The sequence below is a fragment of the Arachis ipaensis genome, chromosome B9, assembly GCF_059453495.1.
Source record: "Arachis ipaensis isolate K30076 ecotype BB chromosome B9, ASM5945349v1, whole genome shotgun sequence".
In the NCBI taxonomy this organism is placed as follows: Eukaryota; Viridiplantae; Streptophyta; class Magnoliopsida; order Fabales; family Fabaceae; genus Arachis; species Arachis ipaensis.
Genome location: NC_142444.1, coordinates 109,890,204 through 109,908,809, shown reverse-complemented (window position 1 = coordinate 109,908,809; position 18,606 = coordinate 109,890,204). Strand labels below are relative to the sequence as shown.

The window sequence follows — 18,606 nt, the reverse complement described above, 5'->3', positions numbered from 1 at the left end:
TATGTATATTAATTGTACTTTACTTGTCTGCATTACTTGTGTTTTACCAGTTTGAGGAGGATCGGTAGGCAGTGGTGATGGAATCGCATGGAAGGTAGGTTGGCGAAGGCTGTGGGACAGCAGTGGCTATAGTTAGAATAGAAATCGCTTAAGTTAGATTACCCTGTTTATGGTTTTATTATATATTTCTTTAAGCTTGAATATCTGTATCGATGTAAAGTTCTAGGATTGCCTTTGACTTCCCGGAACCTTATATCTTATCTATTGAGCATTGTTACCATACTGAGAACCTCCGGTTTTCATACCATATGTTGTTGTTGTTTTTTAGATGCAGGTCGCAACCCACCTCGGTGAGTTTGAGGATGGTGACAAAGCAGAGGATGATCCAACTTTTATTTTGATTTATTTTTGTAGTCTCTCACTTTTATATATTTTGTTGCCTTAGAAGCTTATATTAATGAAAACTTTGAGAGATAGGATGTTAGCTGTTTTAAACATCAAAATTCTGTTGTATTCTATTTTGGCTAGCCAGCCTAAACTCCATAGGCTGTGACTAGTCCTCTTTTGTATATTATATATATATATATAACTTATTTACCACATGTTTTCTGTTTATATTGTGTAGGGGTGTGCATGGGTCGGGTGAAACCGGGTTTGATGTGACCCAGACCTGACCCGAAATATATACCGGGTCTATTTGTTAGACCCAAACCCGACCCTAGACCCGATGAAACCTATACACTTTCGGGCCATGATTATACCGGGTAAAAACCGGGTGAAAACCGGGCCGTTAACATTATATTACCTTGATACCTTCTTGTAAGTTAGCATGTAAAAATATCCAAATTTCCAAGACTCCAATCATTATTTGACATGGTAAAATTCACTTAAAAAAATATAATAGGAACCAACTCTTCTCTAAAATTAAAGCATAACCATAATCAATACTAATATTGCCTAATAACACAAATATTTAAATCAATACAAATAACACAAGATTATGCATTAGTCTAAAGTCTTATGCATTTTAAATATAAAATATTAACTTATAGTCTTATATATAATGACTAATAACACAAAATATTAAGGTTTACAACACTTAAATTTCACATAATAATAGCCATCATCCATCACTAATAACACAAAATATTAATTATGTATGATGACCGGGCCACCGGGCCAATTTCGGGTGACCCGAGCTATGGCCCGGACCCGACCCGAAATAATGACCGGGTATATTTTTGAGACCCATACCCGACCCTAGACCCGATGAAATCACACCAAATTAGCCCCTAAAGTGTTCCGGACCGGGCCGGATCTTCGGACCGGGCCGGGCTATGCACACCCCTAATATTGTGTGCCTACGCTTTTAGTTAGTTTGTGTGAATGCTTCGCGATTTGTTTCTTCTGTTTAATTACCTATCTTTGAACTCTTGTTCCTTATATCAAGCTTCTAGTCTTATTACTCCTTTCTATATATACACTATTGTATGAGCTTTAAAACTGTCGTGACGCTTTGTCGCCCTTTACTTTACGGTTAGAGATAAGGCTTAGGGTGATAAAGTGTTACATTGTAAGCTTTTTATATGAAAATTCATATATTTTTGTTATTTCTTTTGCAGTATTTATTTGAGAATTTTAAAAGTATAATTTTTTAAAGTATAGATTTCCAAATAATGAAGAAGGCGACAATAAACCATATAATCTATAACCGTAATCATCATACAATTATACAAATATGAAATATTTAAAAATATTAACACACATCAATTGTCAACTTTCAAATGAAAAAAATTAGAAAATAAAACAAATAAAGAAACTAACAAAAAAATTGAAAGAAATGTGTTTAAAAGTTATAATTTTATTTGAGGTACTCGTCACTCTTTCGTAAAAAACAAAGAAAAAAATTAGTCCAGCAGACCAACTCATTTCCATGCTACCAAAATCTACGAGTCTCGCGAATTTTTTTTTATTTAACGGGAAAATCCATTTAATTTTGTTCATTTTGACATCTCTAATTTTTCGTAACATCTTACTATAATTAATAAAATTACTCTAAACATCTATTAATTTTCTAACACATCACTATAATTAATAATATTAATCTAACAGAATAACTAATTTCTCATATCGTATTACTATAAATAATAAAATTATTTTAAAATATTACTAATTTTTCATATCATAGTATTATAAATTACTTTAAAAAGTAATTAATGTCCCAAATCATTCTTATAAATATTAAAATTATTCTACAAAATTACTAATTTCTCAAACAATCTAACTATAATTAATAAAATTATTATAAAAAATTATTATTAATTTTTCATAATATTTTATTATAATTAATAAATCTACTTTAAGCAACTAAAAATTTTCATAAAATCTAACTATAATTAGTAAATTAATCTAACAAAATTAATAATATCTTATATCATATTACTATAATTAATAAAATTATTCTAAAAAAATTGTTAATTTTCCATAACATCTTGTTATAATTAATGAAATTAATCTAAAAGTTACTAAATTTTCATACGGCAAAAAAGCAAACTACGTGTCCCGTCAAACTTAAATAGGTCAAGAATTCAAGATCCTTAATTTGAGTCATTCTATGGCAGGACCAGTCCATCAAATCAGATTTTTTTTTTTAATTAGCTCATCAATTAATATAAAAATATAAAATTACATAATTAATATCAATCTACTAAAATATAATATAGGAAAAATTTTAAGTATGTCAAAAATACCGGTATTCTAATTAGTTTAACTGTTGATTTTAATTAATATATATTATATATATTTTTTATAATTTAGATCAACGATTAAAATAATTAGAACATCAGTATTCTTGATACACTTAAAACTCTTCCTATAATATAATATAATACAAATACAAATAAAAATCAATCACATTATAAACCATTTTGTAATCCACATTAAACATTCAAACTTAAAAATTATAATACACCATACCATCTATAAGAGTAAGACAAAAATATTAATAAATTATCTAAAAATATTAATTTTTAAATATTAATACACAAATTAATTTTTAAATTAATAAAATTAGAAAAATAAAATAAATAAAAAAAATAAAAAAACACTGTAAAAGAGGTGCATTTGAAAAGTATAATTTTAAATTTATATTTATAGAGAGAGTACTCACTACTCTTTTATAAAAACAAAATAAAAAATTAGCTCGACAGATTGGTCCATCTGCATTGCAAAAATATGCTAATGTTTTTATAATATATTACTATAATTAATGAAATGAATCTAACAAAATGATTAATTTTCTATATCATATTACCATAATTAATAAAATTACTTAAAAAAGTTACTAATTTTCTATATTATGTTATTATAATTTATAAAACACAGATATTTTATTGAGTTATTGTATTTACGTATCAGACACATTTCGAATATGATACTTGTTCGATATACGTGTCTGATGTGTATAATTATGTCTTAATAAAAAATAAAAAAAATTCAGACATATTTTGACACACCTAAATACAATCACGTGTTAGTGTGTCTAATCTTATTCTTAATATGTATTCTTGAAATAAATTTAGAAATAGTATACAATTATTATTTATTAAAACAAAAAATATTTTAAATACTTTATATAATTAAAATAAGACAATAAAAATAATTAAAAAATTAATTTATCTTTTAATATTAATAAAATATTAAAATCTCATTACAATTTATCTAAAAAATACTTTAATTTTTTAAGATTTTAAAATTTGTGTATCGACATATTTTGTGTCGTATCGTATTCCATGTCCGTATTAGCATCATAAACTATAATTAATTAAGTTATTCCATAAATTTACTAATTTTCCAAAACATCTTACTATAATTAATAATTACTCTAAATAACTGATTTTTCATAAAGTCTTACTATAATTAATAAAATTAATCTAATAAAATTATTAATTTCCCCTATTAGCTTATATAATTAATGAAATCATTCTAATAGATTTTTTTTATATAGTCAATAGGACTAATGCCATAATAGCTAGAATTTTGATTTAACTCTTAAAATCTTCTGATATTATGATTTTAAATGAGTCTATCAATTTTACGAAATTTATACTACGTCTGACGATTTTACGATTTAAATCTCATTAAGATTTTATGTTTTATGTTCTTAATTTACTTTTTTGATTTCACGTAAAATTTCGATTTTCTCTACGTTGATTAATGCTCAAAAAATACTGAACTAAAAGATACGATTCTAAAGAAAGGTGCAGAAAATTGAACAAAAATAAAACTAAAAAGAGTCTCATAATGAACCAAAAAGAACTTGAGAATGACCAAACTTCGCTAAACTATCAGCGTACCCATCTCCTTTTTTTTTTTTTTAAAGACATAACGCATTGACACATTCCATTTCAAAATGGGAAGCATGCAGATTTACTTGAATCGACAAATTCTCGCCTAGAAAGTACTCTCACAAACCATTGAGCTAGAGTTCACAACAAAACCTTTAATATTTATCTTCATTTTCTTCAACAAATACTCTAGATGAGCAAGTTCAGCAATGTAAATTTAAAAGCTGACAATCAATTAAACACAGATAGAGAATTTTGTTTTTAATAATCTCCATGTGGTATAGTTTTTATTTATCATATATTAGTGCATTAATAGACAATAACGTGCCTATTAATCTAATTTTTTATAAATTAAATAATAATAATAATAATAATAATAATAATAATAATTTAAAATTAGTTAAAATAGTAAATATATTATATTAAAATAACAAAGTCATACTTCAGTTCTTAAAGTTGAAAAGGTAATTTTTTATAGATTATATATGAAAAAAAAATATTTTAAAAATAAAATTGATTTATCAACTCTCTTCCAAATTCTCAATATATATATTATAAAAAAATAATTAAATATAGATAAATAATATAAATGTATACATAAAATCTCTACCCATGCATACAAATTATGCAACATAAAAATGTAAAATTTAGATAAATGATAAATAATTAATTAATAAATTATTTATGAACAAAAAGGAGTTAAAAATCTAAAATTTATAATTTAGAAATTTATTGGTGAAAATTTAACTTAGAAAATAAATTTAAACGCAAAAATATAATAATTGCAAAAAAATACGTACCAGCGTTATAAATTAGCTGTACTGATTTAAATTTGTCTAGTACTGCATGTAAGAACTAAAACTGTAAAAATGATGAAAAAAATATTTAGAATAAAAATTTAGATACTTATTTTAAAAGTTTTGTCCCAAACTAACTACAAATGAGCCCACATTGGGTCCAAATTCATGATATATATACAAACCATAGCAAATTCAGCAACTCACCCCTTATTTATGAGAGAGAGAGCCACAGATAGAGAAGAGAAGAAAAGAAGGGACCAAAAGCCCTAGACACTATTCACGTGACACACTTAAATCCACATAATTTTTAAATCGTAGCTTCGATTGAAGATTTGTTTGTGGCCACGTGACCACATTGTTATTCTCTTCGATTTTATACCACTTTTGTTGTAAGTAGTCTCAAGAATCTTGAATTATTTTCAAAATTTCTCTCAAATTCGCGTTTTCGATATGTGGTATTGAGATTTTTTTTATTTTGATGCAATAGAGAAACTCTAGTATGGATTGTAGTTGAATTCCATCCAAATTTCGAATGGGATAAGTTAAGGTGATATTTTCCTTCTTTAAACCCCTATTTTATATGAACCCTAGGTTGAGAATTTGGTTAATTTGGATTTAATAGAGTTGTTTGAGTGCTTGGCTTAAATTAACGGAGGAAAAATATCTAAGGGCTAAATTTTATTGCGGGTTTGGCACTTGGCTTACATTTGGAGCACTTGGTAGGGGTTTGGTTAATTGATTAAAGCTTGGGTCTATTTCAAAAAGGAAATTCAAAGGTTAGAAACCGTCTTCAATAAGGTACATGTTTTAATTTTGGGTAGACATTATGTAAAATTATGTAAAAATCTAGGTTAAACGTCCCTAAGATAGCGTTGAATGAAAATGATTGCTGTTGTTATTAATTAGTTGGATGGTAGCTTGAATTATGATATGGATATAAATATATATATGCATAGTTGAGTTGACGTGGTATGATTACTTATGAAGGGCTATGAAAATAAAAATTTGGGTCGGAGACTGTGATAGAGTGAGGTACCCCCTATTTGATAAGTTATGGTAAGTTGATGGCATTTGCCATGTGTGATTTGTTGTTGGAATGATGAGAATTTGTTGGGTAATTGATTGTTGGTTTTGATTGTTGGTGGGATAATGTTGGAAATGATTGATTGTATTAGAAATTTGTTGAATTGGACTTTAAATGGTAGAAAGTGATTGAGAATTGTTGAATGAGTGTTGAGGAATGGTTTGGGGTAGTTTTGAAAGGAAAAGAACTGAGAATTTGAGAAATTAACACTTAAGTAAATTTTTGGTAAAAATATATTTTTGACTAATTTCAATGGGTCATAACTTGATGCTTGAAGCTTGAAATTATATGAAATTTATCTTGAATTAAAACTATTGAAAAGAACTCTAAAACTATCTAAGAACGGAGAAAAACAGAATTTTGTTGCAAAAGTTATGAACATTTGAAAACTGGTGTTTAAAACTGAAATTTTTTACTTTGCAGAAAACCAATAAATTTGGCTGGTGTGCACGCGCACAGAGGCGTGCGTGCGCATCTCTCAGAACGAGTGTTCTAACTCGTGCGTACGCACAAAGGTGTGCGTAAGCACGATCCTATTTTCTCCAAAATCCTGTTTTTGACTGTTCCGTCTTTCCGGCGTAGTTGTAACTCCCTTTAACCTCCGTATGGAGTTGAATAACTGATAATTAAGCCTTGAATATATTGGGAAGTGATATGACAAATTAAATTAAACTATTTTCAGATAAACATTTGGTTAATTGGATGAAATGTTGCGAGAATGTGGCTTTGTCTTGCTCGCGATGAGGATGGTGGTTTCATCCCTCTCATGGGATAATGAAATTGAGTAGTTAATGAATGAATAGGATTATGTTAGGTTGTATCTTCTGAAACTGGATGGAATTGTGAATTGACTTAAAATATGATATTGTTTTCTTTCCTGGCAAGGACGGTGGTATCACCCCACTTGCTCAGTGCGTAAATTACTATGCGGTGATGGTGGTTTGTCCCACCCGCGATAAGGACGAAGGTGTTATCCTGCTTACGTGATAATGGGAATGATAAATTGATAAGAAATTGGGGTGAATGCATCTAATAACTTAAAAATTTGATTAAAGATGTTGATGTTGTCTGATTGTGGCCTAAATGGCTGGATTGGCAAGGATGGGGGTGTGTCCTGTTTGCGTGGCAAGGTCTTGGCGTTATCCCACTTGCGTGTTGATTTGATAATTGTTTTGAGCAATGGCAGAGGTGTGTCTCGCTTGTGTGGCAAGGTCATGGGTTTCGTCCCACTTGTTTATTTGGTTTGGCGCCTGCACCAAGTAAGGATGGAGGTTCCATCTCGCTTGTTCGTGGTTGCGGTGTCGTTGTGGGGATGCTAATTTTGTCCCGCCCACAGTGAGGACGGTGGCGTTATTTTGCTCGTGATTAGGCAAGTTGAGGATGAAGGGTTTAAGGATGAATGATTCCCTCTCTTATTGCAGTGTAGATGTAGAAAAGGTGGAAAGGCACTCTCATTCGTATTATTTTTTTTTTCCCACATTTCTCTCTAGTGCAAGGTGGAAAGGCACACTACTTCTTATGTGGAAAGGCACACTCTTTCGTGATTCCTCTAAGAGAAGGTGGAAAGGCACTCTCCTTCGGTTATATTCCTCTTGGGGATGCGCAACAGAGAGATAATGTCCGGATTAGCTACCAGATATGTCGAATTTTGACAGTTTAACCAACACGCGAGCTCATGGCCAGTAGGACAGGCATGCATTATATGCATCTATGTAAAATTGTTTAAGTGTGCATATTGTATTTGGTTTGTCTATGTGAATATTTCTGTCGAATTGCTAATTGCCATATTTATTGTAATTGCTTTTGAATGTGTTTGAATACTTGTACTTGCTATTACTAAATTGGTTACTGAATACTGGTTTACTATGATATTGAAAATTAAGGATGCTGAGAGGTGTTGGAAAGAGCTGAGATTTAGTTTGTTTATCCTGTTTGGATTAGAAAGAACCCTAGACTTGAACTTTGTGTGATTGGAGACTAGAATTGCCTAGCAGGTTCATGTAGTTTTACATAGTCTTTATTTGGAATTATTACCCTATTGAGAACCTTCGAGTTCTTAACCGTTGTGGATTTGTTGATTTTCAGATACAGGATGTGACGCATCTCGCTGAGCATGTAGGATTCCTTGTGGCGAAAGCGAAGACTTGTGTTTTGGATTTTATTTTGTACTTAGATATTTATTTTCCACTTTTGAATATGTATATCCCTCTTAGAGGTTTTGATTATGGAGAAACAAGATGTATTTTGGTGTACTTTGAGTTGTAATATTGTCTAGTCGGTTTTTTCTTTACAGGTCGAGACTAGTTCTATTTATGTATCTTATTCTGGATCTTATGTATATATCTATATCTCTTTTGTTTCTGTATCCAATATTTTTACCTTTTAACGTTTCGAGTACGATGACGGTCTTTTTCATTTATCTTTTCTTTATATGCTCCTAGTTATATTATCTTTCGAATATATGTATATATTTATTTTGTTTTTAGGCGTCGTAATGTCTCATGACATCTAATTTACGACTATAGCCTAAGGCTTTGTGTGGAGGGTGTTACAAAAAATATTTCTTAGTTTAAATGGTATATTTATCACTCACCTTTCTAAATAGCTTGAGTAGTTGTTTTATATATTGATGTATTCTTTTGTTTATCAAAATGTATAAAAATAATAAGCATAAATTAATTGAAATAAAAAGTGATTTATAATTTAAATAAAAAATTTTAAATTTAAGTTTTGAAAATAGTAATATAAATATTTTTATGAATTAATATAATAAAAAATATTTTATAAAAAAATTATACATAACCATTTTTTATGTCTTCATTATATATAATATAGATAAAAATAAAAGATGAGTAATATATTTATAATTTTTCTTATATTTTTAATCAGTCTTTCTTATATTTTTTATTTTAAAAATTTTACCCGAATCTTAGAAACAGATATAACTAGAAGGAATAAATATAAAATATAAAATTTAATAAAACCCAAAAATCCGAAATTTTTTATTCGTGGAACACATATCTCCCCACCTGAAGTGTATGACGTCCGACAGGGACTTCAACTCATGAGTAGAAGAACTTGGTGTCTGAGTCCCCACCCACACAGTAAATAAATTGTTAAAAATAATTAATTTTTAAATTTATTCCTTAAAAAGTAATTTAAATATATAAATTTATTTGTATATTTATATAAATAATTTATAATATTAGCATATTAAAATTAATTTTTATAATAAATATAATAAAAATTAAATTTATATATTTTTTATAAAAAAAAATTAATCAATAACCTTAATATAATTATAAAATACAGAAATTAGAAATAAAAAACGAAGCCAACAACGGAAAATGGTAAGTACTAAGTAGAACATTGTAACCTCAATACAATACATCAAAAAACGGAGACAGACACATCTGAAAGAGGGTGTTTCTCTCGCCGATAACAAAGGTACCACACACACTCCCAACTCACAAGAAGAAACAAAGACCTTCAATTCACACTATTTCTAGGGTTTTCTTTCTCTCTACTTCTTCATGAAATGCCATAATGTACATGTATTCTTCTTTTCTTCTGCTAATTCAATCCATTTTATTGTAATCTGTTAGGTTCTCTATAACCTTTCTTACTGCAATTGTTTAATCATTGAACTCTCAATTCAATGATTCATTGAGAAGAAAGGTTAAAGCTCTAATCTTTTTGTGTAGCTCACTCGCTGTTGTAGTCATCATGCGATTCTGTCTGGTTTACCTTGAATGTTGTCCTCTGAAATGTGTCTAGTTGAGCTTATTGTTATTGTTTGGTTGTGTTGCTTTGATTGTATGTTCATGGCCACCAGTCTGAGCTTGTTCTGGTGTTAGCATTAGATTTGTTTAACTTGTGCCACTTTATTTCACGGCTTAATTTGCATGGATTTGAATTGGATTTCTCATTCTACATGGTGGTGGGATTTTTTTTTTTTTACCCTTTCTTTAAACTCGCTTCTTAGGTTTAATATGTTTCTTTTTTTTGTATGATACTATGAATCTCTTAGTTTTGGGTAGGAAATATGTCATTTCATATTGAAATCTATTAACTAGTAAATTTACATTACTTTTAGTTATAATTAGTAGAGGAGTTAATAAGGGGTAAAGCATGATGTGAGATTGAATATGGGGTTATTTGAAATGTTTGCAAAAGGCTTATAAAATTAATGGAGTTATATAGTGTGAAATGACCAAGTTAGGCATTTAAAACGGGGGAGCAGCTTTATAGAATACATTGCATAATGGTATACATATAGTAATTGTTCTTCTATTCTCTTTTTCTTTTTGGAAAGCTTATATACATAACATGGCGGTGTTGTAAGTTGTGCATGTACTGTGTGTGCGTTCAGTGTCTGCAGAAAATGAAAATTTTGCATATGTTAGATTTTGTATTTACATTTACACTCAATTTGATGCTACCTTTATTAAGCATGTTGTTTCATTGATTACCTGTGTGTCTCTCTAATCATTATCTTTGACTTTGTGTTTTATCATCATATCATGATGTACTTTGCATTTGTTGGTTAGGTTGATAGCAGGGTTAGAAAGGGGAGAGGAATTTTATGGATTAGATTCAGGGAATCCACAAAAAATTCTGCCTATTCACTTACCCTTAAGAAAACTGTTCATGCCTTATGTAGTTTCTAAACTTTTCTTATTGACTTGCAGTTACCCGACTTCCTCGTAGCTAACAGATAGCTGAGATAGGAATTGTTTTGGCTTTCAGATTACTTCCTCTTGACTTTCATGATTGTATTAAATTTTCACTATGAGTGGCACACCTAAGAGATCTCATGAAGATACTCTTCATCCATCGTCAAAGCATCCCCACGATGATTCAAGTACATATTCCAAGTTGGTTTCAACTTCAAATGAATACCATGTGCCTTATGATATAGGTCAGGATTCCCGTGCTGCAAAAGCACCCCGGACAGAATTCCGTGATGCTGATAGAAAATCTCCTCTTCCTTCAGTGTATCGGATTACATCACTATCAAATGATTCTCATCCGGATCATCCACTTGGTATTGAGAACAAGATAGAGTCAAGGGATTCTAAGGACAACAGAGATTTCCGATTTGAAAATCGTGATTCAAAGATAGAGAAGAAGGATTTACAAGTTGAAGCTAGAAGGGATGCTCAGAGTGCTAAGAGTGAAAAGGATTTGCGTGTTGAGGGTAGAGGAGATGACAATAAGGATGTCAAATATGACCGGGAGAGTCATAATGAATCAAAAGGTGACAAGACAGAAAAGGATGGCTATGGTGTGGTTAGCAGCCATTTGAATTGGAAGGAATCAAAAGATTACCATAGGGGAAAACGATATTCAGATTCACCTAGTCGTAGTTTGGAGACTTGGCAAATGCCACGTAGCAATTCACAAGGACCACTTGAGGCTCGAAAGGAGAGTTCAACAACAAAAGAAAGGGACTACGTGGAAGCTCACGAGGCTGTTGGGGAGAACAAAGTAGACTCTAAAGGTGATGATAGATCTAAAGAAAAAGATAGGAAAGGCAAGGATGTGAAGCATCGGGAATGGGGAGAGAAGGAAAAAGAAAGAAACGATCGTAGAAGCAGTGCAGACGTTAGCAATACAAGTGGTGATGGTAAAGAATCCGCCAAGGAAGACAAAGATGTAGAAAGGTCAGAGAAAGAGAAAAAAGATCATCCAAAAGAGAGAGAAAATTCAAAAGACAGGGAAAAGGATCAGATCAAGAAAGACTCATTGAATGGAATGGATAAAGAGGTTCCAAATAATGGGAAGGAACTTGGGGATGGATCGGTTAAATTGCCAGAACAAGAAACTGTGTTACCAGACCAGAAGAAACAAAAAGATGCTGATAGCTGGAAAAATGTTGATCGTGAAGCAAAAGAGAAAAAAAAAGAGAGAGATGCTGATTCAGAAGGTGATAAGCCTGATAGACCTGATAAGCGAAATAGAGGCTTTGACAAGGAATCAGATGATGGCTGTGCTGATGTGGAAGGGGCTATAGAGAAGGAGAAGGAGAAGGAACCCTATAATTTTACTGCCCAGCAACGCAGAAGGATACAACGATCTAGGGGGAGTCCTCAGGTGCCTAACCGAGAGCCTCGTTTCAGATCCCGTTCCGCAGACAATGATGGGTATTTTCTTCCTCTACTTCGTTTTTTGTTGCTAGTAAACTTCTTATGGATCTTCTTACTATCATGTGTTTCATTTACAATAACTTGAAGCTTCAGAGTTTCATCCAATAGAAGTTTCTTTGTCTTCATTGACTAGTCCTACTTTTATGATGTTTGTAATTCGGGTCAAGAAGTTTTCCTTGAAAAAATAAATTCACTAGAAATTTAAGGATTAGATCTAGTAATTGGCGGTTTATGGCTGACTGATATTGCGCACCATCATATCAGATCTCGATGAATAAAAACATTTACCTATTTTTATAACAGATCGTATGGTAGGCCATAAATTGGGCGAATGGATAAGATATATCTAATCGATTAGAATATAGAACTTTATGGATATAATAAAAAAGAAAAATAAGATATATTATGTTGCTGTATTTTCTGATAGTAACTATATCTTGCTAAATATTTTGCAGGTCTCAAGGTATGATGTCATTTTGTTTTACTGGCTTGATCTACAAATGACTACTGAATTTCGCCTTCATGAAATAATGCGGGGGCCAACATGAATTGCTTTGATTGGCTTGTTTCTGTATATTTTACGATATTTCCTCTGCTTTCCTATTTGTGCTTGTTTACACTTTACACTTCTATCTTAATGTCTTCCTTGAGATGATACTATTGTGCGCTAATCAATTGTTGATATCAATTTTTGCTGGAATAGAGAAGATTAAAGCTTGATGTTATCCTAGTCTTGCATATCCAATTTATATAAGTTTCTGGTATTTCAGGTAAAGTAGAGGTTTCATCTGTTGTTTATAAGGTTGGTGATAGTATGCAAGAGCTGATAAAACTGTGGGAGGAATATAAATCATCCGTGTCTCAACTGGAGAAAAATGGTGAAAGTTCTAGTAATGGGCCTACTTTGGAAATTTGTATACCTTCTGATTATGTTACTGCTACAAATCGTCAAGTGAGTCTTTTTTCTTTTTCTTTTATCTCTCTCTCTTGTTTTTTATTTTTGTGTTCGGGTGTTTGGGGGGGGGGGGGGGGGGGAGGGGTTGGTTTGTTAAAATGATGAATGAGACCAATCATTTAATTTCTTTCTTATGGTGGTTGGTGGATTGGGGCCTTTGAAATACATTGCATTGAAGAGTTCCTTCTGTTGATGATGCATTTAGGTATTATGCACTATTTTTATCTTGTATAGATTTTAAGTAAGGGTTTTACTAACTGGTGCCCTTTGTCAAGGTTACCTATGTTGGAATTTTTTTATAGTTTTATCCATTTTTAATACAAGAAATTTTTGAAAACTTGGAACTTTGTAGTCTTCTTACATTCAACACCTTAAGGGGCACTTGTTAGCTAACTTTTTAAGCAAGGTGAATTAATTAAATAATTTGAAAAATGTTGAGGGAATCTTCTACCTCCCTTTTAAATGCAATATTCTATGTTTCACTATATGCCCATTATATTAAGTTATGGTATATTCAAGGCTTGATTAGTTGTAGCTTGATGTCTCCTCTCTAATTGAGCCATTATTATGGTTTCTAGAGGCCTAGCTTTAAATATAGGTGTAGAATAGAGATTCTGAGTCCTGTGAGAACCATACGGCTGAACTTATTATTAGTTCTGCTTCCACAAATGCCATTGTCAAATCCTTTAAATATCATTGATTGTAACTCGTTCATGATCTAATCTAGTCTCTATTAACCTTTAGAGTTAAATATTTAAAAAATGTTGTTTGTCTATTCATCCAGGATGCTCTGAGACATCAATATCCATATTCTGCCAATTATCTGGTACCTTTTGATTCATCTAAATCTTCTTCTGCTTCTTCCATCTGTATCTGACACTGCATGTTTTTTTTTTTTCTTTCGGATCAAGTAGGTATGCCTTATATCTAGAAATCCATAGAGGATTAAGATTCATGTTTGCTAGAGTATATTTCCAACCAAAAAGCCTTAAGTATGAAGTTTCCAAATCGTCTGGAATTGTTCTCAATGTGTTGCACACTACAGACGCATCTTTTCACACCTTTCTTTTCCAGCAGTTGTCTTGTGGAGCAGGGTGTTTCATATGATGTCATGTTAATGATTCGATGAGATAAAAGTGTTTTATTTGCCTTTTTGCCGTTTCTCTTTATATGTCTTTAAGGTTTAGACATGGGATGCTTTTGAATATGCTTTTCTCATTGATGCTATAGCATATCTGAGTGAGTTGCATTATTATTATACTCAGGTCAGAGGTGGCCAGCTTTGGGGGACCGATGTATACACATATGACTCGGATCTTGTTGCTGGTATGTGCCTTTTCAGAAAGGATACAGTTAGATTTTTCTTATAAATGACAAGAGGTGATATGTTCAACTGATGTTCCATTCTTGTTGCACAGTTCTCATGCACACAGGTTACTGTCGCCCAACAGCTTCTCCGCCTCATGCAGCCATACAAGAGTTGCGTGCAACCATCCGAGTGCTTCCTCCACAAGATTGTAAGCCATCCAGCTTAGATTTTTGTTTTTCAAGCTTTATTTTGTTAATCTAAAGATGGTATTATGTATGAATATCAGGCTATACCTCCACATTGAGAAACAATGTAAGATCCCGAGCTTGGGGTGCAGCAATTGGTTGTAGTTATCGAGTTGAACGGTGTTGCATTGTGAAGGTAGTATCAGAAGCTATACAATCTTCTTTTGTCCTTTGCAATTTTCCCCCATGAAGTTATCAGATCTTTTTCTTACAGTTTCATATGCTTTAGATGGCATATTAATCACATTTTTTCGTAATGAATATAATTACTTTTTTTCTTTTTAGTCTTGTGTATTTTTAGAAAGTTGATGGTGTCTTGCATGTATACTTCTATTACTGTCTTAATATCTTGTTAAATCTTCTATTGAGGACATTGTCTTTTTTATGGAAAAAGTAATGTGTTTGGTATGCACATATGTTCATCGACATATGTTATGTGCACAAGCATTTACATGGTCTTAATGTTCATTTTGTTGGTTTCCAGAAAGGGGGTGGAACTATAGATCTTGAACCTTGCCTTACCTATACTTCAACCATTGAGCCCACCCTTGCTCCGGTGGCTGTTGAACGGACAATAACTACCAGGGCAGCAGCTTCGGTATGTCTGGCTTCTTTTAACAATCAAACTCTTACAGTGCAGAATTTGATAATTATTAGATATTTTAGATTGTTATCCATAGCTGCTTTGTTTATGCCATTCATTTATGGACCTGTTGAAGCTTGTTTTGATTCTCTTATATATGTACTTTCAGGGATCAGCTTTTTAAGTTGCCATATATATGGATTGTTATATGGATTGTTCATTTTTTTTTCTAAATCAAAGTGATTTCAAAAGAATTTCACGTTTGATTGAAATCTGAGATTTGTTTTGCTAACCTAGTTGCTACCATCTTACAAGTTGGTCCCTTATTTTTTCAGAATGCCTTGCGGCAGCAAAGATTTGTTCGAGAAGTCACAATACAGTACAACCTCTGCAATGAGCCCTGGTATGCTACCATTCGGATCTTTTGTTTTGCAGCGTATATAAACAGTAGAAATTCCAATTGTGTTATTTTGGTATATTTCAAGAATATATCAGCCTTAAACAATGCAAGGTGGATAAGATTGCAGAATTTCAGATCCTAAATTATACTTGGGATGCAACATGTCTATTTTGCTGATAACTTCATTTTAATTTTTACATTTATCCATACTCATTGATTGAATATTCATGATCACCAGGACCAAATATAGCATAAGCATTGTTGCTGACAAGGGTCTTAAAAAGCCACTCTACACGTCTGCTCGTTTGAAGAAGGGGGAAGTCTTGTATTTGGAGACACATTTTTATAGGTATTTTTGACATGATAGTTTTGCAAGAAGGCTTCATTATTTGATTCTTTTTCTCTCTTTTTTTTTTAAAGAAAAATAATAAAATAAAAAAGAAGCCATTATAATTGGTAAATGTCCTACTCACATGCAACAGGAATGTGCTTATAAATATGAAAACCATGTTGGACAAAATTTCTGTGTTACCACTACCAGTGTTATTTCCATTTATAGTTGAACAAAGAATCCATGATTATGTCTTGACAAGTATTAATCTGTTTCGATGAGAGGCCTTAGTGAAGTTAAGAAACTTCCCGTTGGTGTTTCTTTAATTGAGTCGTCTTCTTTTTTTTTTTTTTGGTGCAGATATGAGCTTTGTTTCTCTGGAGAGAAAATGGTCAAGGCTACACCAACAACTCCATTGCGCGACGCAGGAACAGAGAAGTCTCAGAATCACCACCACCACCACTCTGCGAATGGTGAAAAACATGATGGTGATCATGTCATGATTGAGGCATTCCGTTGGTCTCGTTGTAAGAAGCCTTTGCCTCAGAAGGTGATGCGCACCATTGGCATCCCTCTGCCCCCTGAACATGTTGAGGTATTTTCAATCCTCTCTTTGATTGCTTTACTCTTGCATGTACGTAAGATCCATAGAATTTTGTCCTCTCAATTGTGTAATTTAGATATAACTAATTGAGAAAAGCATAAATATAAGAATAAGAACAAGAAGAGGGAAAAGTGGGAGAAAAAAGAGGAAAAAAAAATCACGTAGGAGGAGGGAGGAGGAGGAAGAAGAATGCAGTTTCTGAAGGGAAAAGAAGATTGATTTTTTGGTTCTTTTTGGACATTTGGTTGGGAGTTTGCTTGAAAAGTTACTTGTTCACCTAGCACCATTTGATCATTTATACTATCTTTTACCGAAATTGACCATCAATAGCATATAATTGAATAATCCTTGTTTCTGTAACGAATACATTATATTGATTTTCAAATATATAAAAAGTATAGCAAACTATTTTGGATTGACATGAAATTTTTTAAAAATGATTTATAACATATAAACTAATCTAAGTGTATTTATTCTTTTTTGAAAAAATTACACGAATAACAAATTATTTAATAGCATAACATTTACTTAAATTAACGCTAGTGTTATTTGATCCCAACTATAGAATTTTTTTTTTTTTTTTGATACACTGACAGTTAAAACGTCTTACTCAGTCGTTCAATCACATCTGTCTTTCGAATGACCATTTACGTAATCACGTGATTAGTGTAAAATGTAGTTATTTTTGTTGATGTGACATTATGTAATTGGATGCACATGTAAAACTGATTAATACGATAGGGTATCAAAATTAAATTCAAGTCACAATAGTAAGGAGACTTTAATCTTAATCAAATAAGGAAATATTCATATAATAATAGTAATCACGTAATACTAACTGATTATATGTGATATTCCTTGATATTCTAAGATATAGTTGTGGTATTATATATATATATATATACTATTTTTCAGAAAACTTGCACTGTCTAATTAGGTACTGGAGGATAATTTGGACTGGGAAGATGTGCAATGGTCACAAACTGGTGTATGGATTGCAGGAAAGGAATATACACTTGCAAGGGCGCATTTCTTGTCAATGAATTAGTTCTATTTTACCCACGAATGGATTAGTTCATTACTAATTTCTTATTATTTATTTTATGGATATTGTGTTGGGTTGATGTAATAGGTTTATTCACGTACCTTGAGATATTGTCTTCTCTTTTCTTGTAACTAAAGCTGTTGTATTTTATGGGGCATGGCTATTGATCTTAAATCAAATATGTAGTAGTTTAATTATGCATATTTTGTTTCCCTATGTCTATATTAAATATAAATTCAAAGAATATTGTCGCTTTAAAAGAAGCAAAAGACATGAACCTCACTGATTGAAACTGTAACCAAACGACCCCCAAAGAAATTGGATAAATTGTCTTAAAGAAACAGATAGATGTAATGAATTAAGCAGATGGCATAACATTATGACTGTAAATGATGAATATACGCAGTTACCTTTTTCTTTTTCATTTTGATTAAAACACAATTAACTAAATGAAAATTTAATAATAATTTGAAATACAAGCTCTATTTTGCTCTAATTGGTGTGGCAGTTTCAACATTCATTTTTTTAGGACTTCATTTTTCCTTTTTGTTGTAGTTAAGGATTGAGTTTAAACTTTAAACACATGGAAAATTCTTGATGGAACAATTTAATGTTTTCTTTTACTTTTAAATTTTTTAGTCAGTAAATTGCTTCCTCTTTAAAATGGCGTTTTTGAGGGGTACTAATTGCGCTTTTGATTTTTCGTGACGGAGAGAGAAACGTGTATGACAATATGGTGTGAGAATAGAGGTGTT

At 31.4% G+C, this 18,606-nt stretch overlaps 1 protein-coding gene across 1 annotated transcript; it reads left to right on the top strand.

Moving 5' to 3' along the window:
- Positions 1-9,570: 9,570 nt before the first annotated feature.
- Positions 9,571-18,052, top strand: LOC107617920 (uncharacterized). Its single transcript, XM_088498218.1, has 13 exons — positions 9,571-9,677; positions 10,922-12,376; positions 12,835-12,842; positions 13,150-13,331; positions 14,119-14,160; positions 14,600-14,660; positions 14,753-14,851; positions 14,930-15,024; positions 15,373-15,486; positions 15,807-15,874; positions 16,110-16,220; positions 16,563-16,797; positions 17,744-18,052. Exons 2-13 carry the CDS (start codon positions 11,022-11,024, stop codon positions 17,852-17,854), a joined length of 2,481 nt encoding a protein of 826 aa, XP_088354344.1. The 5' UTR covers positions 9,571-9,677; positions 10,922-11,021; the 3' UTR covers positions 17,855-18,052.
- The last annotated feature ends 554 nt before the right edge of the window (positions 18,053-18,606 follow it).